This window comes from Telmatherina bonti (assembly GCF_933228915.1).
Source record: "Telmatherina bonti genome assembly, chromosome: 15".
Classification (NCBI taxonomy): Eukaryota; Metazoa; Chordata; class Actinopteri; order Atheriniformes; family Telmatherinidae; genus Telmatherina; species Telmatherina bonti.
In genome coordinates, this window is record NC_136613.1 from 14518538 (window position 1) to 14541340 (window position 22803).

The following is a 22803-nucleotide window of genomic DNA, read 5'->3' on the forward strand; positions in this document are numbered from 1 at the left end:
ACATGTCAAAGATCACACCAAGTTAATAACTTATAATCCAGAAAGTTGCTAATTTTATCCATACTTTTCATGGCTGGGATGCTGTTAGCAAACTTATGACACTCAGCATTAAAAAAGGAAGCACTTGCATGTGTACGTTGTAGACTCAATATATGTACTTGTTTTATTATCAAACTGCTTTGCAATTGAAGCACAGACTTAAAATACCCAATTACACATTTTGTACTTCTGAGCAAAAGACCATCATTATGTTAGCATTGTCCAAAGATGGCTCCAACATTTACTTGATCAAAATGACTTAGTTGCAAAATAAGTTTATTAAAACATGAAATTCAGGTATGTGTTTTATACAAGTTATTTTTTAATTTTAATTTCACCTTTTTCCTATTTCCCTCTTCCTAAAACATACACAAAAGTAAATGTAAAACAAAACAAACAAATAAGTAAACAAACTTGTGTAAGTAAGCCTATTACATACAGATACATGAGAAAATAAAACAAAACCAAATTTTCATTCCAAAAACATCAGCATATTCAGTACCAAACAAGTGGCACAGAGAAACCTAAGTAAAGCTATGTAAATGCAAATGGGAAGGAAAACTGCCTTTTTAAATGCTAAAATAAAACTTGCCAGTAAACCTGTGCGACTAATTTGCACATTCAAATCAAACTTTGTTTTAAAAAATAGTAAAACTGGCAGTCGTCTTTTTTCAGGTTTTTGCTTTTTACAAAAGAAGGGTGGAGAAAGAAAGAAAGAAAGAAAGAAAGAAAACCTGGTTATCCTCTTTTTTTTTTAACCCCTCCAGATTCACTTCCGCCTTTCACCGGAAGTTTCTGAGGAAAATAGAGGCGCCTATTGAGTCCAGATTCGGCCATAGGAAAATGTGCGGATTCTGTACTTGCTGTACCTGCAAGGTGCGTGTGGAAAGATTCTTGTTAAAGTAGTTGTCTCCAATTTACAAATAGAGTGTTTGAATTCCAGACGATAATTTCTGGCCAGGGGTAAGTTTAGGCTCTGCTCCAGTTAGCATGATGTTGATAATGTACAGCGTTAGCGGCTAGCTGCGCCGGCTAGCTGTAGCTCAGGAGATTTTTTTAAACTTTCTTTTGGATTAACGTTGAGAAAACATGCTGTTAAATTGATCATTTTGTAGGTGCGGATTTGTACACAATCTCACTGGGGGGAATGCGCATTTGCTTTGTTTTGTTTTGTTTTGTTTGTTTGTTCGTTTTTAAATAAGAAACGATACATGTTTCACACAACAAACATCAACTTCAATGACAAAAGAAACAGTGTTGGTCGCTAAATCTGCACAGTCGGGTCATCTGCTCAGCTGCAAATAAATATGTGATTGCTATAGTTCTTCACATCATATTTGTCATTGTACATAGCAAATCAGCACTTTGATGTGATACTTCATATATAGTGTAGTATTGAATCAACATCTTTATGTCCTTCTTAAAGACATTCTTGAGTTGAAATTAAGTTGAATTAATGAGGTTTATTTGCTGGTTGTTATGTCTTCGTGATTGTTTTATATTTAAATACCATGTGCTTTTGGGATTTGATACACTGTTTCACTGATTATCTTGATTTTGGAGACCATTGGTCATGTCTGTTGCAGGTATTCATTTAGCTAATTTTTATTTGTATTGATTAAAATGCTGCCCTTCAGTACTTTGTTTTTGTTTCAGGTTGTTTTACTAAATTTAAATGTTATCTTCTGTGTAAAGCACTTTGTTACATTTTTTTTTTTGGAAAATAGCTTAAACTTAAAGTTTCGATATTTTTTAAATATACTGTAATAACATTATGTTTGCATGTTGAAGGTGTTTGATTGAGCCCAATTAATACTAGAGTTTTAACTTCAGGAAAAAATAAGCCTGCATAGGTGCCTTTAAAGTTTATTTTTGATTCTTTTAATGTTTTTTTTTTTTTTTTTTTTAAATATATCTCTCTTTTCCTAGACTCTTTGGTGTATCTTATAACCCCTTGGACCATGATGGAGCGAAGAAGAGCCTTAACTATTCCATTTACTGTTGACAAAGATAAGCTGGTAAAAGACTTTAATATCCATTTTCATGTTAGCTTGTGTGTTTATGACATTACCTTTATTTTATGCTTAACTCAATAGTAAAGCTTGATTTATGAATGCCAACAAAGACATTTTATTATTTCTTGCTGCTTGGACTAAGAGTCTATAGCAGTGCATCTCTATTTTGTATGTATATAAATGACTAACATAAAATAAGGTAAAAACAAACAACGACATTTACTATATATGTACTTATGTATATAAAACTTTGTTATAAATTTAATAGGTTCTGAACTGAACAACATTTCATTACATTACATTTCATTATTTGTAATTATGATATACTACAGTATTGAATTTCCCTTTGGGGATTAATAAAGTATTTTTCATTTAATTTTCATTCATTTCATTTCATTCATTCATTAGGTCTGACTTCTATCAGTCTAATTCCACCTTTAAAACAAAGCTAGTGATCCTTTTCACTTTGACCTTCTGCTGATGCTGACATTTTTACTTTTTTCCTGTCGTCTTTCTTAAAAAAAAAAAAAAAAAAAAAAAGATAAGGTTTATCATCTTTTTTTTCTTTTTTTAAAAATTGTTTTCTGTGTTGTCTTCAGTAATTCTGTTTTTCTCTGAAGACTTTATGTTTGATGTTTATGATGTTTAAGAGCTTTTTCTTTTCACTGGTGATTCAGGCTTCATGATTGTAAAAGCATCTCACTGTTCTTGTTGGGTGATGCTGTCCATAAAGAAGTTGATATAATCTGTCACTCACACATGGTAATATTGCAGAGAGTGAGACATTGGTAAAGATTGCAATGAATGCATTAGGATGCTGTGTTTGTAACTTGGCAGTGACGGAGCTAGTGATCTGCAGTGGTACCAGGCATGGTATAAACTGCTGCCAGAATAACACAGGAAACCTCTCTGGGTAAATAATATGGATAAAAACTCGCAGCTAACCGCTCAATGTCACTTGTGCAGATCTTTTTTCTAACACTAACATGTCAAGGGTGGCACCAATGGCCATTAAAAACCACTGTAATTCCACTTACCTTCAGCTTTCAGTTGATTTCATTATCACAGTCCGTTTGTACAGTCTTAACGCAGTGTACAGACACATTAGAGTTCAAATTTGTTCATGCAGTCATGCTATGGTTAAGCAAGTAATACTACATTCAATGTATGCTTTTAAAGAACTTGCACCCGATGCTCATCCATTTAGTTTGAATTTCTACCATTTTTCTCTGTCTCCCTCCTGTCCTCCATCTTCTTCTATTCCTCTTCATTTCTTTTGGGATTTGGTCCACTATTTCACTTATTATCTTGATTTTGGAGAGCTTTATCAGTTGTTCTTGCTGATAAACAACTCTTCTGTTGTCATGGAAATTTATCATATTACGTCTTGAAAAAGTATGAAGTGCACAGAGAAATCACTTGAACAGCTTCCAAACCAGCGTGAAAATCTTCTTTTAAAAAAATTAACTTTTCATTTTCTAAAAAAAAAAAAAAAAACCCAAAAAACATTGGTTGGATTGTAATAATTATGACAGTACGGTCGGAGCCACTGCGGGTTGCTGCCACGTTGCGGCACATTCATTCACGAATAAGAGGAACACTGAAGTAGACTGACTAATGAGCATCTGATTTTAAAAACGGAGAGCTTTCTGATATTCTGTTGACTGAATTTAAAACTATGATAAATTGTCAATACTTCACACACCCCTGCTATTAAAAAATAGAGAAAAGAAAATAATATTATTGCTTTACGGTGGAATATATCTGCTTTGGTGATGTCAGTGTTGCTTTTATTTAAAATGTGCTCTGCAGTTACAGAGAAACCTCTAACCTCGATCATAAGTAGCTGCAGTCCTGGATACTTTTGCATAAGAGCTTAAAAGCAGTGTAAGGACTGCAACCTTTACTTATTATTACCAGTCAATCTATTCATTATTTTTGTTTTCACCAGGTTGATTTATCAAGAGATTATACAAAACTTGTTAATAACCACTGTCTAAGAAATGTATAATGTCACAGTTAATCTTCTAATATTGTATATCTTACCATCAGCCATTAATCAAAAATATCTGTTTAGATGAACAAAAAACAGATTAAAAACAAATCATAACTGCTGAGAGCTTGAAACATAAAAATGCTAATATTTCAACGCAATTCCTGCCATAAAATATTATACTAGCAATTGTTCTAACTTCATGCTTCGTCTTCGGTGACTCATCAATAAACTTTTGAACTAATTAAGGGCTTCAGTTGCTATCCATGAGTTCACCAAAATGAGGAGATTACGTACCCTGCTTTATTCCCCGTTTGAGCAACAGCTACCACCTCATGCTTTCCATATTCACACATCATCTCAACAGGCTGCATTACAAATTGGAAACACACCTTACATATTTGCTTTTGTTGCTGCATTTCTGTGGTAGGGATTATGATTTTTTTATTATTTTATTTTTGCCTGTGTTATATTTAAAACAAGCTTATTTACTAATCAGCCTGTGAATTTTAGGTGGAAAACCCATTCAGAATCCCCATGACATATCTTTCATCAGACTGTAGGAAGTTAGAAGGACAGGTACAGCAAAAGGTTTGCTTTGTATAACCACATGAACAAATCTTATCAGAGGTTCAAAGGATGTGAAGGGATATTCTTGAGACTTACACTGTTTTTTTCTTTTCTTGTTTAAAAAAGGTTTCCTGGACTGCATTTGCAGGTTGCAAATTGAGATCTTGTAATTCCACACATAAAAATGGATCCATGATGTTTGATCATAACCACACAACCATGATCACTTTGGAAACAGCCAGGTAAGCCTGTAACAGGAGAACTCAGGTAGATGAAGTTTGAATATTGTTTTTTAATGTTGGATTGATATTAACAGAAGTGTGAATTTCACTGTTCTGAGTGATGGGGATCTTAGCCAAATATTTCTGCCAAATATTTACATAAAAAAAAAAAAAATCCAAATCCAGACAAATAATAAATTTGGCTAAGCTTAATGATCTGCTAGTTAGTTTGCTTAAATTGAGTTCTTTAATGAGTTTGGTTATGTCCATTGCAGTTTCTTAAACTTTCACAAGATGGGGCTCTCACACTTAAGGATATAGATGAGGTTAATTAAGCCTGTGATGTGCAACAGAGTTTCTATGATTTGCTTCAGATTTCATGGTGCAAGCACCATTCCTCCAACCAGTTACAAAAACTCAGTTTTACAAGTGTTTAGTGCTCCATAACCCCATGAAGTGATTCTTTGCCTCTCAGTTTAAAAATGATATGACATTTTAGTCCTTTTACTGCTTTGGTTTTTAGATCTTATGTATTTTTTCTGCCAAATGTCACCATATTTAGTCACATTTCTTTGGTCCTAATCCATGGCCATTGCCTGACGTTATTCCAAGTTGCATTACTTAAAAAAAGTACAACTTCTAAGCATTATGACTAAGCTTATCATGACCACACACGTGCCTTATCTGCACCACTCGACCACTCCCTGTTGATCAGCTGGTATGCCCGTATATTATCTGCAATGAAAACTTTGCTTTAAGTTAGAAACTTTGGCTGACAATGATAGAGAGAAGGCTTGTAAACATTTTTCTGTTTCATCCTTAAGGAGGAAGCCTCTTCTGGTACTAACAGATGTCTTAAAGACCGAACTGGGAAAGGCTCATTTGGAAAGGATAAAAAAGAATAACACCATGAAAACTAGCGAAAGACTTTCAAGTCCACGGAAGGGCAATTGTCGGCGCAAAGAGGAGCCTCTGACCTGCAGTGACCCGCCGCCCAGTCCAAGAGAAACAAGGAATAGGAGCAAGTCTTTAACTCCTAAAAGCAACAAGAAGACCACTCTTTCCTCCTCCTCCTCCTCTCAAAGGTAGGAAACCATTGTTAAAGCTCCGTATCTTCCAAAAAAAGACTAAAGCCACTTAGTTTGGCGAAAAGAGAAAATCTGATTACCAGCACTATTAAACACGGCTGTCTCATCCTTTAATGCTTATTAGCTTAAATAAGAAAAAACATGCAAGTTACTGTTTGCCAGCAGGGAGCAGTAACTGTCCACAAGCTATGGATATTTGGTTACTAGGTAACCAGAAAAACCGAAGTAAGAAGTAAGCTAATTTTTGCTCCAGGAAAAGCTTTTTCATATGTACATTACAGTTAACTTCTTATAACACTGGTATCAGCTGCCAGGATGCAAGGTTGACGAAAAGATATCATATATGTTCAGACTTATTGTAACACATGATCAATTAGTTTTTTCTCAATCTCTCACTAAGCGAAAAGAGGTTTTTGGATCATTCTGGTGATTTATTAAAACAAATGTCTGAATTCCCTTTTTATAGAAGTATTCGGTCCCTGTTATGAGAACAATTGAGTTCAGTCTGCCTATGTCTGAGTGGATTTAATGGACATGATAATGAAGACAGCCACGTGTTTTTTCGGGTCTTGCAGTCAGAGTGAAGACCAATTCATGAAACTGAGAGAAATGTTTTTAGATCTGAGAGCAGGATCGTACTAAGGGAGAGATCTGAAGAAAATGTTCCACAGAGGTTAAGTGAAAGTCCAAAAGGCTTTATTTAAAGAACCTCCAGAAGCTTATCTGGTTGTCAAGCCAAAATTATGACACCAAGGAGCTCTGATTAGATGAGTGTCCAACAAGCTAATGAACAGGAAACTGCGCCTTGAGCATAATCTGAGTGAAAACCTTTTTTATCGGGATCATAGGCTTAGGTAAAGGCTTATGCCACTATTAGACAACCAGAAGTATGCTGCCAACAAAACATAGAGGTGGTTTATGGACAACTGAAGGAAACTACAGTCTGAAGTTATGGAGCCGTCCATCCATTGACTTAGGCGGACGGATTGCTTTGTTTACAGCTCCTGGCTTACTTTTGCACTTAGAATGACAGCACTGTTTTTTTTCCTAAAGTGAAGATGGCTCTCTTATTACCTCTAGCCTACAATTATTAAGTTTGTGGTTTCTTGTTTTGTAGATGTTTAATTATGGCTTGCTTTTTTAACCCCAGTCAACTCGCTAGGGCAAAATCATTTCAACTGCTTCTCACTTTAAGACAGTTATCCATGACTTCACGATCTCTCAGCATAACGCACTTTATTTTGAAGGCAGCCAGTCCTCTCTCACGTGTCTCCAACTCATGCAAGATGCGCTGCTTGTCTTCTGGTTGAAGCCTAAAAGAAAGACCACATTACGCCTATTTTAACATCGCTTCAGTGGCTGCTTGTCAGTTTTAGAATTCATTTTAAGATAATAAGATAAGCTTTATTTGTATAGTGCTTTTCATAGATACAAGGTCACAAAGTGCTTCATGACAATAAAAACAAACCGATTCCTCCGATCGGTTCTTCTCCGAGAGAAGGACCATCACTGCCCATTTTTAAAAAATGCCTGGAGACCCGTTTTTATGATCTGCTTTTGATTTGAAAAAGTGTTTTTATTGCTTTTGTTTTTATTGTTTGTTTCTGATTTCACTTTTTGCTCCATGCTTTGTTTAGTGCGTTGTGTTCACTGGCGTTGTGTTAAAGTACTCTATAAATAAAGGTTAAGTTGTGTTGCTTTGACCATGCAGACATCACAACTTCCAAACTTCTGTAAAGCACATTATATTTGTAATAACTATTATAATCTTACAGAATAGACTTGCAACACACCGAATGTCTTTTTGTAACTGTAAAAAAAGTGGACTTATCAAAATTAATTTTCTTTCTGAGCTTTGTCCGTGTTTCTCACTTGTAAAACCTGGCCAAGAATGTGTTATAAAGTTAACAGTCTGGTGGAAATATTACGTTCTGCGCTGTTTATAATTAGATTATTCAGGTATGTTCTCACATCTTCAGGTCTCTCAGGAGAAGACCAAAAAATGAAGATGACAAGGAGGCGAAAGAAGAAAAGCAAGATATTGTGGAAGTGAAAACTGGCAAAGACAGTGAAGAAAAAGAAAAGTTTTCCGAAGTTGTTGGTAAGTCAGCATCTCTGTTGTGCTTCTCTGTTTTTTAGGATTCGTTCTGTAAATCACCAAAACATTCTCATTCTTGCTTAGTTATTGCTGAAAGAGATTTTTATTTATTGTTTAATTCAATTTATAATAATTTGTGTGCAATTGAAGTTTCATAATTGTAAAACCCTGCTTTATTGACTGTTGATCAACGTTGATTAAGTTAGGATCTTAAGCAAGTATTAGTAGCACATTGTGAATATGTTAATAAAATGTTATTTCTATCATCATAATAATACATAATATTTAAGTCAAGTTTGATTTTTTTCAGAATTTCATCTTTTAAAGGCTTGATATTAATGGATGTTTATTATTAATGAAAAATCTGTTTTTTTTTTACTGTATCTAAGCACTGAATCTACAATATTCTAAGCTGCAGAACCACCATCTAGACCAAACCTGTTGAGACTTAATGCCTCTGAACTAGTTAAAGCAGAAACAGTAATGCATCTTCAAGCTGTGAAAATGAATATCAGCAGCAGTTTTAAGATGCAGGTATACATTTAAAATATGCCGGAGGTACTGTGAGTGCAATGAGTCATAAACTCTGCTAAATTACAGATTTACAGTTTTAATCCAGAATTTCTATCCTGTCTTCAACAGCTGTGCAACTTTATAATTTTATTGGTTGTCATTGTTGTATTGATACTTTTTGGCATCACAGGTTGATAAATGTTTGTCTCATACAGGCTGTGACTTGTCATTGAGCTGGCAGCCGTCTGAGAATGGAGCAGATAGTGATTTCTCCTCGGATAGCATCAAGGACCGGCTGAGTGATCAGTACAGTATGGTTGGTACAAGTTTTTAAACTGATTATTTTAACTTGGATCAAAGATTTCTATTGAAACCCAGAAAGAGGGTAGAAAGAATACAACATAAGCACAGGCGTGCAGCTAATGTAAGTCATGCAAATGTTGTGGTGGCTCCTTGTTTTTTTTTTTTTTTAGTCCATAATTCACCTTTCATTGGCATTCTGCAAACGATTTATTGTGTCCAATTTACCAACAGATTAGTATGAGTGTGTATTGTCTAGAATAGAAATACCGACACACAAGACAGTCCCTCAAAAAACAAACAAAAATACTTAAATAAACAAAACAAGCCAAAGAAAATTACTTGTGGAGTTAGATGCTCTTGTGTGAAGTACCCAAAGTATTATCTAAGGTTGACAGAGTCTGTCTGGCATGCAATGTGATATGAGGTTTGTCCATTTCTTCCAACATAAAACCAACACATGCGTCTTGTAATTCACATCAGTTCTCAGTTGTTCTCTCCATCCTGTAAATGTCTATCGTGGTGTCCAGTCCATCCACATGTTCAAAGTACGGCTCTCCTTGAAAAACTTTTTTTTAAAGCCTTTTTGCTCACCGTGGACACTACTTTTAATTTTGGCTTAATGTTTTGAAAAAAGCCATAAGAGACTTCTGCATAAAATCTGCCATGTTTCTTTACAGTCAATAAGAAATTTAATCTATTCAGATTAATTAATTTATGCTGCACAATGCTTTTCTTTTTTTTTTTTTTTTTTTTTTTTAGCAGCAGGTATTTAAAATTTAAATGTCATTCCTTTCTTGGCCATTTCATGCAGGATTTCAGTCTAAAATTTTTTGTACCGTAATTGTTTCATTGGTGGATTTGTGAGTTCATCTTAAGACTCTTTAGCAACAAAGCGCTTGTTATCTTAATTTATGATTATTTATTTCTGTGACTGCAGTTGTTATTGTGAAGCACTTCATTCAGCTGAAGTTGTTTTTAAAGTTACAGCAATATTAAAGCTCAGAAAAAGGCCTCTTCTCTCTCTTCTAGTTTCCAAACTGTGCTCTTTCTATTTCTATTCTATTGTGCTATTTCTAGTTTTCCGAGCTTTCTATTGTAGTTGAGTGTTGAATGCTCATCAGACATATGAGTGGCGCCGTTTTTATCACCTGAACACACGTTTGAGTTTTCCAGCACAATCTCCATTAGGTTTCCATGGCGATGGAAACGATTGGTTTTAGAGAGTTTTTTTCTACTTTGAGATTTGAGTGACGTCCCAGGGGAGGGACTCAGTGATTGGTCATCTTCTCTAGCTTGTGCACGTTCACGAGAAGAAAGCCACACCCATCTTCATTGCTTAGTAGTACAACTCCAAGCAGTTAACCAATCAGACGCAGCCTGCTGGCAGGACATAGGGCGGAGCTTTCTATGTTCGATTGTTTCTGGCAGAGGCTGATCTGAGAGGATCAATACCAAATGAATGAAGGGGTTTGTGAAAATTTTTTGATTCTTTCTTGCCCTTCTGGACTTGCATATTAAAATTAATTAGACTGAAATGTGCACAATAGAGCAATTTTAACATTCACAGCACAAACAAAAAAAGGTGAAAATTACATAAGTCTTCACATTTAATGTTTGTGTCCAGTGTCCATGTAATGTTAATGACCTTGACAAGTTGCATGACCTCTTAAACACAAGCAGTTTCTCTGCCCTTGTAATATTTGCTATAAGATAGTGTGCACGAGAACCCATTGGCTTTGGGTAACTGTAAAAGCATCCAGCTGAAATACAGTATATGAGGCACTGTTTTCGTAGTTAAAGGGGTTAAGAGAAGAACTGCAAAGTACAGCTGTCTTAACAAAACTAGTGGTCTAAAGGAGGACTGCACTGTTCTTATCCTTGTTAGACGCTACAAACCCTACCTATATAAAACCCAATAGTTAAATCTTCTCTGTGCAATGACATCGGTGCTCAGAAGTTTCTTGTAAATATTTACAGTAAGGTACTCTTTGGCTTACTGTGTTCCCAGTTCATTTTAATGCCTGTTTTATATTCACCAAAACCAATGCATTTATTTCTCAACAGAGGCGTAAAAGAAAGGACTCTCAGTGTAATGGTGGAAGCACTCCAAAACGCAACCGTGAGAGTGTTTTTGGCCCTACTGAAGATTGCCAAGATGAGGAACCTGCCCCAACATCTGTTATTCAGGAGGAAATAGACGAAGATGTAGATCTTGAGAATTTGGACCGTTGCATTGTACAATTCACTGTTGGGGAGGATGATCGGATGGAAGCTCTGGTTCCAGTTATCAGTCCCACTTTAGATGCAGAACACATAATTAGCAGCGAGGGACAAAGCTTATTATCCAGGCAGGACAGTACAACTCAAACCAGCCCCCCTGAACCAAGTAAGTACATGGAAGTAATTCTTTCTTTCTTAAAGTAAAAAGACAATGTTATGGCGGATTTATTTCATTCTACTTTCTGTGTGTCAGCCCCATACTGCCTAACCTCAGAAAGCATACAGATTTACCCACAGGGGACACTTTAGAAATACTAATGGTTTAGGAATCAATAATTTACACAGTTCATACACTCACAGTCCATTTTACGAAATGAAGAATACACTGTACACTGAATCAACCATGACATTAAAACCACGGTCAGGTAATTTTGTTTTATTGATGTGGCAGCTGTTTTTCTATCATATAACAAGTAAGACATTAGTTGGTGTTTGCAGAGGGAAAATTGGGCAGGTGTAATCCCTGAGAGACTGACTAGAACGAGATGATAAAAAGGCGCAGATCTTTTTGAGCGCTGCTGTTATTAATTGGTATCTACTAAACAAGATCCAGTGAATGTGACCAGTCACCCAGCAACATCATCATATACAATAGCAGTTACAGCTTCAGTGTTTGCTGCTTCTACAGCTGTATTGCTGCTCCTATCTACGTAGCTGGAGCTTGAAACACTCACACACAAAAACAAACCAAAAAAAATCTGAGGACCATCTTATTAGTTTTTAATGAACTTGTCTTTCATTTGCATTTCATGACCTTTATCACGGCTATGATAAAGTATGTATATATTTACATATGTGTACTTGAAGAATTGACTCTAGCTTGCCACTTTCTTCACGTTTGCGTTGTCAGTTGTGCTTTCCAGTGATGATGAGGAGAGTGGTGGCAATGCGCAACGCGACAGCCAGGTGGTCCATACAGAGCTCACAGTGCAGGACGAAGTAACACAGAATATGTCTCCGAAGGAGTCTCTTTCCAAACAACTGGAGGCTCCTGACACAGAAGAAATGCAGGTTGGTGGAAAATACCATTTTCATTTGGTGCTTTCCATCCCAGCGTATGAGAAACATGTTTCCTACTGATCTCAACATGAGATGCTTAAACAGTTTTATCACAGTTTTTAAACAGTGTATGGAAAAAGAGCTCAAGCAGGTTTCTATAGTGAGCTGAAGTAATACCCAGATTAAGATGACGTCACAATGTTTTGGCAACATCATGCTGGGCACTAAGGTTTTACTTCACTAAAGGGTGTCCCGTTGAACACCTGATAATTGAATAAATAAGTGAGAATATTTTGCCTAAGCAACAGTGACTTTATCTGGCATGTGACCTAATGACTTGAGGAAAAAAAGATTAGTCTAACAAGTGAAGTGTCTTGCTGTAAACCAAGGCTACCAGGTGTGTTGAAGCAGGGATGCATTGAAAAGCTGTAGCACTGCAGCCTTTGTTTTCTTTCATGTATTTGGTCTGCAGTAGTTATATTTAGTGTTGAGCGCAGCCTCTTCTGCTTAGGAGGTCTCTTTTAGTGCATATCAAGATATGGTTAACAATGTATAATTTAGTTAAAATAAGCTTTGTTGACAGAGCGAATGCACCAGAGTTCATTTAAACTCTTCAACTTTTCAGAGTTCAGTACAGCTTGTAGTTCCTGCAAAGATTATACAATCTACCCAAAAGGAAGAAGTTGATTTGGTTCCAACAAGTTTAACAGAATAAATAACTCGAGAATAGCTTTGTGAATTACGGCATGTTGGCATGTTTCCATTGTAGTGATTAATAATCACACTTAAACAAAAATCTGTGTTTTAACTATGGTTTTAAAGCCCCTTTAACAACCATATTTATCTGTGTTACAATCAATTAAGAGCTCTTCTTATGTCCACCACTAGGTGGTGACACAGTAAGCATGTTTCAAAGCCCACACAGACTGTGGTATTGGAGTTAAAAAGAAAAGGAGAAGAAAAGCTAAATCAAACTCAGAATGAGGTTTTTTTTTTTTTGTTGTTTTTTTTTTTTTTTTAAATAGCAAAGGAGTTATGATGTCATAAATATTACTGTCTGCTACACCACCCTGTTTGCCTTTGTGTTGCAGATGCTGCAAGTAGTAGCTGAGGGGTCTTCATTGTCCGAGATACTCTGTCCTGTTTCCTTGGTGGACTACAACTGCTGGACTTTGGGATTCTACGCTCTGCACTGTGGAAGTTTCCAAGGGAAAGCAAACGGAGGGCTCATGGTAATCCCACTGTGAAAAAACACAATACATACACTCATTGTTTATATCAGAACTTTTTTGTAACTTCTCTTACTCTTCCACAGATAGCAAAAGAGAAAATTATAATCCCACTTAAAGGTAAGACTAATTTAATTGATATATTTTCATCCATTCTGCAGTTAATCATTTTAACCATTTCCTGTTGGTCATCTTAGTTGCGTTTATTATTTCCCTGTAAATAAGATATGATTAATGTGTGTGACCATAGTGTTAATAGAAATGCCAAGATCTGTAGCATATCTGCGACCTTTAATGTGGATCTTATGGACTCCCTTTTATAAGGAACCCACTTGTTCCTGTCTCTTTGAATGTTTACTACCTTCTCCAAGCTTAGTGGTCTATTTCAGTTAAGTTTGTTTGTACTCTTGGATTAGAACTTCTAGACCCCTGAGCACTTTTACTTCTGAGACACTGAATCTAATCTTCACTGAGGAAAGGTCAGTCTTCAGTGAGGTGGGTCATAAAGGATTAAAAGATATAAAGTTGTACTAAATACCTTGGAGCAGGAATCCAGCTCAGATCTTCAAGAGTCACAATCCTGCAGGTCCTCCATGTCTCCCTGCTCCAATACACCTGACTCAATCTAATCAGTCATTGTGTAAAACTGAATAGACTGTTAGATTACTTTATTATAAGCCAGGTGTGTTGGAACAGGGACACATGGAAAACCGGCAAGACATCAGTCGAAAAGGTACTGACTTTGCATACCCCTACCTCACAGCATTACATTTATGGAATAAATGAGAAAAAAAAGCTTGAATGTGAACCAATTTTTTATCATGTGCAAGATATCAACATTTTTTAAAACTGCACTTTAGGAAGCAGCTCTGTGGTATACTGCTGTGTAAGCTCAAAGTCTGTCTGCTAAGATTTGTGCATCAACACATTTAAGATTCCCTCTAATGAAACTCAAGAGTTTAAGTGAAATGTGCCTAATTTTTTCCATAAATAGTTGAATACATAATGGACAATCAGTGCATGGCTGAGCATCAGCCACATGCACATCAATAACATTCTCAAAATGACATATTGCGACAGCCAGAGGAATTAATAATGAACCTAAAGAACCCGTTCTGTTAGCTTTCAGGATGGCAGGAGCTTTTCAGAGCTGACTTATCTTACATTTGTTTCTAATTATCAGCTGTTTCATATTTTTTTTATCTTTTAATATGGCACATGATTTTTTAAACCTTAATTTAAGGGCAACATAATGCAATTGTTGTTTTGCTGGTGTTATTGCTATTTTGTTTTCTGACAATTTAGAGCAAAGTGAATAAACAACATTGCATTACATATCTTTAGTATATCAACCTATTCTAATTAAAATCTTTGCAAGATTGAATCTTTCTTATTCTTCACAAGAACTTCTTACTTCTTTGTTTTAAGGCCAATAGGCTTGTGGTGCTGTAGTGTTATGCAGCAGGACCTGTGAAACAAAAAGACACCTCTAAAATCTGTCACACAAAGAGAGCATGCTTTTTAACACAATGTTTGGGCCATAATAATGCAAAACAAAGGACATCTGCAGCAGTCCCCTTTTGTCTGTCCCTTTGCAGATTGGCACTGATCAAACAGGGGCTCAGAGCTTCATTGTTGTGTGCTTACAGATTGTAAACCTGTGTATTGTGATCAGCTGACTAGCGTACTGGCACTGAACCTCAATGTGCAGCAAATGTCTTTACTCATACCTTCGATACAGGCAGTGTGAAAAGGTTAGACCACCGAGTTTGGTTACAGAGATTTACTGAATGCTATTACTCTTGTATGTTTTATTTAGATTTTTCCGTATTATGTATGACATGTTATTTGTTGCAGTTTTCATCATTTGATTCACAAGCTTAGAAATAATCATTTAACCTGATGGCCTCTTGTCCTCAGACACAGGTGGACATATGGACATAGTGTTAACTTTGGAGCGCAAAGAGCTGAGGAAGTACAGCATTTGGGAGCAACAAGAGATGGAGGAACGGGGGATTTGGTTTGAGGGAGACGACGAGCCTTCGCCCGCTGGTGTACTGCTGTTTTGTGTGTCAGAAGCTGCAGCAGCCTCTATCCAGCGGGACCTTCAACAGTACTGTGTTGACGAAGATGGCGGCATAAATACTGGTGAGAATAATAAAAATATATCAACACGTTCGCATGAAAAACATGTTTAGTTTGAAGGGATTTGTGCTAGCTTTTCATTTAAGCATATTCATTTTGGATTTCTTTTAATATTGCTACCATGATTTTTGTTTATATTAAAATGTGTTTTATTAATGTTTTAATAGGGAAAGGAAGCCCTTTTGTCCTGCTGACTCTCCGAGATCCTCTGGTGGGAATGGAAGGAGCTTTACTCCGCTCTGTTCTCGACATGGACTGCCTCGACAGTCTGGAACAACAACAAACAACTGTAGTCCATGAAGAAGATGGACTGTATAGTCGTCTCAGCCTCAGTCCTCCTGTTCTTTCTCTAGATGATAGCTTAGAGTTGATTGAAAAAAGTGGACTGGACTTGCACTTGGTCTTGATGCTGGGTTTGAAGAGCCCGGATGTAGAACTGCATACAGACCAAGAGAGTTCACATTCTGACGCAGATGAAATCCCTGCCGTTCACATTTGGCTGGATGGTGACTTGCAAAAAGAGTCAACGGAGGAGCTGGAGATGGCGCCAGAAGAAAACACGGAGACAATACTTGAACCAAATGTAGATCAAAAAGAGGAAGTGCTCAACGAAGCAACTGATGTAAGTTGGTCACAACCTTTAAAGAGAAGAAAAGTCCTCCTCTTAGAGGGAATGCATATATTAATTTAATGAGTTGTTCACTCAGTCATTTTCTTCATACTAGGATTTGTGGTTGTAAGAAAGGATTTGTTGTTGTAAGAAAGAAAATTCACATTTATTTTTCTGTCTCAGCTATGTGGGCTCCTAAAACACAAGGTCAAAACCTCCATATTAAACTCCTTTATTCCCACAGCAAAAAAAGGAGGAAGCCATGCCTGTATACACGCTTTGTCGTCGTAGAACCAGAGGGTCCTACTCGGTGTCACTTAAAAAACCAGGCTCCAACTGGATTAAATACAAACATCAGGGTCTACCCCACAGGCAAGTCGAAACCTGGCTGCATATATACTGCATAGCCTGCTGCATGCAGTATACATTTGGGTAAAACACAACATGATCCTACTTTCCTCTTCTGTTTAGGTTGATCCTGTTTCCTCCACCGCCATTGAAAGGAGGAATAACTGTGACAATGGAAGATCTGCAGTGCCTCGACAGTGGGCAGTATCTCAATGATGTCATAATTGATTTTTACTTAAAGTAAGTGTCTTTTTTTTACAACCTTAAAGTGGTAAATTGACTCCTTCCTAAAGACTTTGTGTGGCGAAGAGCCATCTTTGACTTGTGTTGATATGTTTTTAAACCAGATACCTCCTCCAGAACGCATCCGCTGCTGTGGCTGAGCGCTCCCACATCTTCAGCAGCTTTTTCTACAAGCAGCTGACACGCCGGGACAATGCAAGCGAAGGTGGCAGCAATGACTCGTAAGTAGAGTTTAGTATGGTTACGGTCTCCAAAACTCTATTAAAGCAAAAGTTGAGAAGCAAGCAAGTTTTGTCAAAGTCAAACTGTCCCAACAACATTTAATTTTTTGAGACTGATAAGTTTGATATTTATTATAAAACTGGTTTGTAAGTTTTCAGCCTATGATGTTGCCTCTTGTTGCTAGGTCACCTAAGTAGTTGTGGGATGTTACGAGAGCTATTAAACTTTGACATCACATTCAAACAGGCTGTTTAAACTTGTATTTTTGTTTGCACCCAGCTGTCAGAGGCAGAGGCGACATCAGCGGGTGAAGACGTGGACACGGCATGTGGACATCTTCAAAAAGGACTTTTTGTTTGTGCCTGTCAATCAGGAGTAAGTTGGACATGTAAAGAAGCCCCCCCCCCACCCACATAAGTATAAACTTAAACATGTCTCATTGCTTTTTCTCTCTTTAGAGCTCATTGGTATTTAGTTGTCATCTGCTTTCCTGGCTTGGATGAGCCTGTATCTGAAGACTGGATGGGAGAGTCACAGGGTGAAGATGAGGACCAAGGATGTGAAAGCTCTAAAGATGAGGCAGAGACACCACTGATATTACCATGCAGTGACGGCATGGATACGAAAACAGGTATGTCTTCTATTTCATGGTCATGGAAATCTTCCTTTACTATCTGTGCTTATTTGAAGCTGTGATTGTGATGCCAAGAGTAACAGCTGGAAAAAGCTGAAGTTAATGTTTTTGTTTTATATGTTTTAGAAAATACTAAAGAAGAATCAACCAAAGATGCTGCACCTTGTCCAGTAGTAAGAAATACTTCATTGTCTTCAATAAATTCTTTTTGTTGCTGTTCCATTTTCCACCCGATTGGTTTAGCCATATTTGTTTAGGTCTGTTATGTTTTTTATTGTAGAGCTGCACAGAGCGGACATGCCAGAGGAAAACTGTTTGCAAGAGGTGAGTTTGGTGACTTGGTTTCCACAGTAACCTGCCTGACAAGCAATGATGCTTTACTTACACCCTCTTAATAATCTGTCCATAGATTTTCAGTCTCTGATCACTCTGCTTAGTTATTTGATTGTTATTAGGTCAGATTCTTCGATCATTTATTTGGTCCTTTGATCAACTGTGGTTGTTGTAAAGTGCTTTATAAATAAAATTTGATTGATTGATTTTTATGACAATGTCTACAGAATTTTTCAAAACAAATAAATATACATTGAAGCAAATGGAATTGTCTGCAAGTTATGGTGCGTAGTTGTCATTGCTAATCATATGCTGAATCAGCTTTTCTGCCTTTAAAGCATCAATACTCAACATGAATAAGTAACCACAATCCAATGAGTTGTGGAAAACCAAAAACAAAACGCATGCTTAAGATCTTTCTGCATTTTCTTTTCCATACATGTGGCTGAGATGACTGGGCTTGGCTTAGCCATTTTTGTCAGTGGTTAGTTTCCAGTCTATGATGCCAACATAGTTTATTAGCCATTCAGTATTTGCTTGAATAAAAGCTTTCAGATAATACTGTGTAGTTGTTTATTTGCTCCAACTCAGGTAATGGACATCAGCCAGGATGATGTATAAGCTGCAAATCCACTTAGTGTATCTTGCTGTTGTTTTATGCTTCACCTTAAAAATGTGGGGAATAAAAGCAGCAAACAGTGTGGGCTATCAACACTGACTTGCATCTGTGTCCTCTCTGTAGGCCGTGTGTCCTCATCATGGATTCCCTCAAACTTTCTCTTCACGAGCGTGTCTTCAAACTTCTACGGGAGTGAGTGCGACACTTTGAATCCACTTTGACTTTGTTTGTGTTTATCTATGCACTTGAAGTTGACACACATTTGTCTCTCAGGTACTTGCAGTCAGAATGGGAAGTCCGACGTGGATCAACAAGGGACTTTGGACCTGACCAGATGAAAAGCTCACACTGCCAAGTCCCCCTTCAGGACAACAGCAGTGACTGTGGCCTTTACCTGCTTCAATATGTCGAGTGTTTTTTAAAAGTAAAGATCTTACTCATACATGTTTTAAAAATGGAAAAAAAAAAAGTATATATATTATATTATATATTAGTTTAACTAACACTTAATAAGACAATATGTTTTTAAATTAATCTTTATAAATTGTTCCTCTGCATCCAGGACCCTGTGGTGCACTTTGACCTCCCTCTACAACTACAACAATGGTTCCCGCGGCAGCAGGTTAGGAGGAAACGAGACGAAATCAGAGATCTGATACTCAACCTTTACCGACATCAGAAGCTGGATAAGGAACACAAAAAGCAGCTGTCCTGCTGAACCCACTGCATTCCTGTAGACTTTTTACATCACTGCTCATACTGAGTGATTGCCATTTCAGTTTGAACTGAAACTAGTTCCTTTACATTAGAGTGTTATTTCAGTCTTCAGTTTCAACACAACAGAAATACTTTTAATTGTGGGGGTCCTGTGTGTAAGTGTGAATGCATTAGCTAATGTTAAACACAAGGTGTCTGTACTTCCAAACAAAAAGACTTACAGTACCTAGACATGCAAAGGTTTGTACACCCCAAGACTTTTTATGGTTTGTTTTAATGCTTGTTAGGAATTTTATGAAGATGAATATTTGTATTTAATTTTCTATCTTCAGTTACAAAAAACCATCAGTTGGTTTTATTATCAAGTGTTAAAGTGGTAAAACCTTGTTTGCGAAACGTCATTTCTAAAATATTTTTGCTAAGTTTTCATAGATTTTTCCGGCATTTAGTGCATTTTGTAACTAATAGTTTAGTTAATTTCTCACAAACATCTTAAACAAGTAGTTCACATTTTTTTCTGAGTACAAATATGCTAAAATATTTACCCTTAAAACATGATGAAGCCTCAGGAGTTTACTTCATTGTTGGCCTTCAGTCCACTCTCTGCAACAAACTGAAACTTTCTTTGTTATTTATCTGTCACTGCACTGATTCCACTACAGACCCAAAAATAATCCAGGGATCCTGATGTTGTCTGAGTCACTATTCATTGCGTGACTGGGCATATAAAATATTCTAAATCATTATTTGGAAATTTTCTTTACACTGAAATGTGGTCCTCTGCTTGTCTTAATGTGACTATTTGTTAGCTTCTTTGTATGCACAGCAGAATAAGTGGTTACATTATCGTATAAATTGCAGGGCAGTTAGCTCTCTTTCATAGGGTGTAAAGCAGGAAAATTGACAATTCAAAGTAATTTATGTTTATCTTTTTTTTTATTTTATTTTATTTTTATTTAACTCTTACATTTGGAAATGTAAGACATTAATTTTGTTTCATTTAAACACAATTTGCAAAAAGTTAAGGGGTGCACTCACACTGGCATGTTTTACAGTATGCTTCTATATAAAAGCCCATTTCAAACACTTCAGTCCACGACTGTCCAAATTCTTAACAAAGATGAATCTTCGTATCGTAGTTTTTCTTTTGCCTTTTGTTTAGATGTATGTTTCTTTTATGCGTTACATCACCCCCAAAATAGACTGTGTTGGATGAATGTCAAAGAATTGATTCCAAAATATTTTGGCTTCAATACTGGATTAAAATTTGAAACATTAATTGTCATTGTTTGTGTTTTCTACTTGAATTTTTCATCATGAAATCAACTTTCTGAATGTCTTTGCTGTGCGGTAGCTCATGAGTTCTGTTTTTCACTCTTCAATTTTTTTTCTTAAACTTTAAAAAAAAAAAAAAAATTTATTTGGTATCATACTTGGGTGAACGATTACAGTGGGACACCAAAGTTTGGGTACCCCTGGTAAAAAGTTATTTTAATGTGCCAAAAAGAAGCTAACAAAAGATGGAACATCTCCAAAAGGCATCAAGTTACAGATTAGACATTCTTATAACATGTCAAAAGAAGTTAGATCTTATTTCCATCATTTTAACTTTTAAAATAACAGAAAACAAAAAAATGGCCTCTGCATAGTTAGCATAGTTGCATAGTTCTATTCCCCCCTTTGGCAAGTATGACAGCTTGTAAACACTTTTTATAGCCAGCCAATAGTCTTTCGAATCTTGTTTGAGATATCTTCACCCATTCTTCCTTGCAAAAGTCTTCCAGACCTTTGAGATTTCTGGGCTGTCTGTGACGCACTGCTCTTTTTAAAGTCTATCCATAGACTTTCAATTATGTTGAGGTCAGGAGATTGTGAAGGCCATGGCAAAACCTTCAGTCTATGCCTCTTGATGTAATCCACCCTGGATTTTGAGGTGTTTTTAGGATCATTATCCATTTGTAGAAGCCATCCTCTCTTTAACTACAGCTTTTTCACAGATGGCATTAGGTTAGCATCCAAAATTTGCTCAAATCCCATTGAATCCATTTTTCCTTCTACTCGTGACATGTTCCCTGTGCCACTGGCTGCAATAAAACCCCAAAGCATAATTGATCCACCCCCATGCTTAACAGTAGGATAGAGGTTCTTTTCATTAAATTGTGTGCCCTTTCTTCTCCAAACGTGCTTGTGCTCATTCCGGCCAAAAAGTTCAATTTTAACCTCATCAATCCACAGACCTGTTTCCAAAAAGCATCAGGCTTGTCTATATGTTCCTTTGCAAACTTCAAATGCAGATTTTTGTGGTAATGACCTGAAAGAAGCTTCCTTCTGATGACTATTCCATGAAGGCCATATTTGTACAAGTACCTCTTTAAAGTGGATTAGTGCACCACGACTCCAGTATCAGCTAGACCTTCCTGGAGGGATTCTGGAGTCAAACTTGGGTTTTGACTTGTTTTTCTTACAATCTTGCGAGCTGTTCTGTCTGATATTTTTCTTGGTCTTCCAGATTTTGCTTTAACTTCCACTGTTCCCAATGACCGCCATTTCTTGATTACATTCGGAACAGAGGATATTAGCATCTGAAAAAGCTTTGCTATTTTCTTACACCCTTCTCCTGCTTTGTGAGAATCAACTATTTTCAGTTTCAGTGTTCTTGACAGCTGCTTAGAGGAACCCACGATGCCGATTGTTGAGGCAAGGTCAGATGAGTCTGAGCATTTAAAACTTTTGAGATTGACATCACCTGGTCTTTCCAGACACTAACTGTAAACAATCCAGCACACTGTCAGGTCTCAGTTGTCAAGGTCAAGTTGTACAAGGTACTAACTCTGCAGGGTGCCCAAACTTTTACAGACGCCATCTTTTGTTTTCTGTTATTTTGAAGGTTTAATGATGGAAATAAGATGTAACTTTTTTTGACATGTTATAAGAATGTCTAAACTGTAACTTGATGCCTTTTTGAGATTTTCCATCTTTTTAAAGCTCCTTATTTGCACATTAAAATAACTTTTTACCAGGGGTGCCCCAACTTTCGATCACCACTCTATTTCATGCAGAGGCTTAAGCTCCTTAATGTGTGTGAAATGGCGTTCCTGACCCCTTTCCTGCTAAGCTACTTTTGAATTAAGGCCACTAGTGTCCAAAAGTCTTGCAAAACTAAGAACACACACAAAAAATGCAGCACTCGCCTGTATAATCTATCCAGAGTGTTACATGGTCAGCTTAGGTGTATTTACTGTCTCAGATCCCCTAACTGTCTGACTCAATAATCCTCTGACTGATCTGTGCAGTATTGTGTTGTAGCCATTTAACTATTAACACAAAATTAATGGAAACAAAACTCTTTCACTGTCAGCATGCTGTCTTTGGCCATAGCAGAAGTAGAGGATTGCAGCTTCAGGTGAATCCTCTCATCCAGGACAACAAAATTACCTGTCCAGGTTAAACAGGGTCATGCACTTGGCTCCATGATTTCAGTTTACAAGATCAATCACAAACAAATAAACATGGCTCTGTCACTGGGGCATAAATGGCCTCGACTCATGGATTTTTGCTCTGTGCTGTTATAGCTATGTGAGGAG

At 36.8% G+C, this 22803-nt stretch overlaps 1 protein-coding gene across 2 annotated transcripts; it reads left to right on the forward strand.

Moving 5' to 3' along the window:
* The first annotated feature begins 924 nt into the window (after positions 1-924).
* On the forward strand, positions 925-20407 carry LOC306766469 (sentrin-specific protease 7). 2 transcript variants are annotated; one of them, XM_079254245.1, is made up of 22 exons: positions 925-1002; positions 1969-2057; positions 4744-4859; positions 5663-5923; positions 7906-8027; positions 8753-8853; positions 10905-11226; positions 11971-12131; positions 13211-13351; positions 13435-13468; positions 15269-15496; positions 15661-16115; positions 16348-16475; positions 16575-16691; positions 16799-16915; positions 17196-17291; positions 17375-17547; positions 17677-17723; positions 17831-17874; positions 18626-18694; positions 18776-18926; positions 19065-20407. In XM_079254245.1, the coding sequence occupies exons 2-22, from the start codon at positions 2001-2003 to the stop codon at positions 19218-19220; spliced, it is 3096 nt and encodes a 1031-aa protein (XP_079110371.1). In that variant the 5' UTR covers positions 925-1002; positions 1969-2000; the 3' UTR covers positions 19221-20407. The 2 variants fall into 2 exon arrangements, with proteins under 2 accessions (XP_079110371.1, XP_079110372.1); XM_079254246.1 differs by lacking the exons at positions 925-1002; positions 1969-2057 and adding an exon at positions 4406-4626.
* Positions 20408-22803: the final 2396 nt, after the last annotated feature.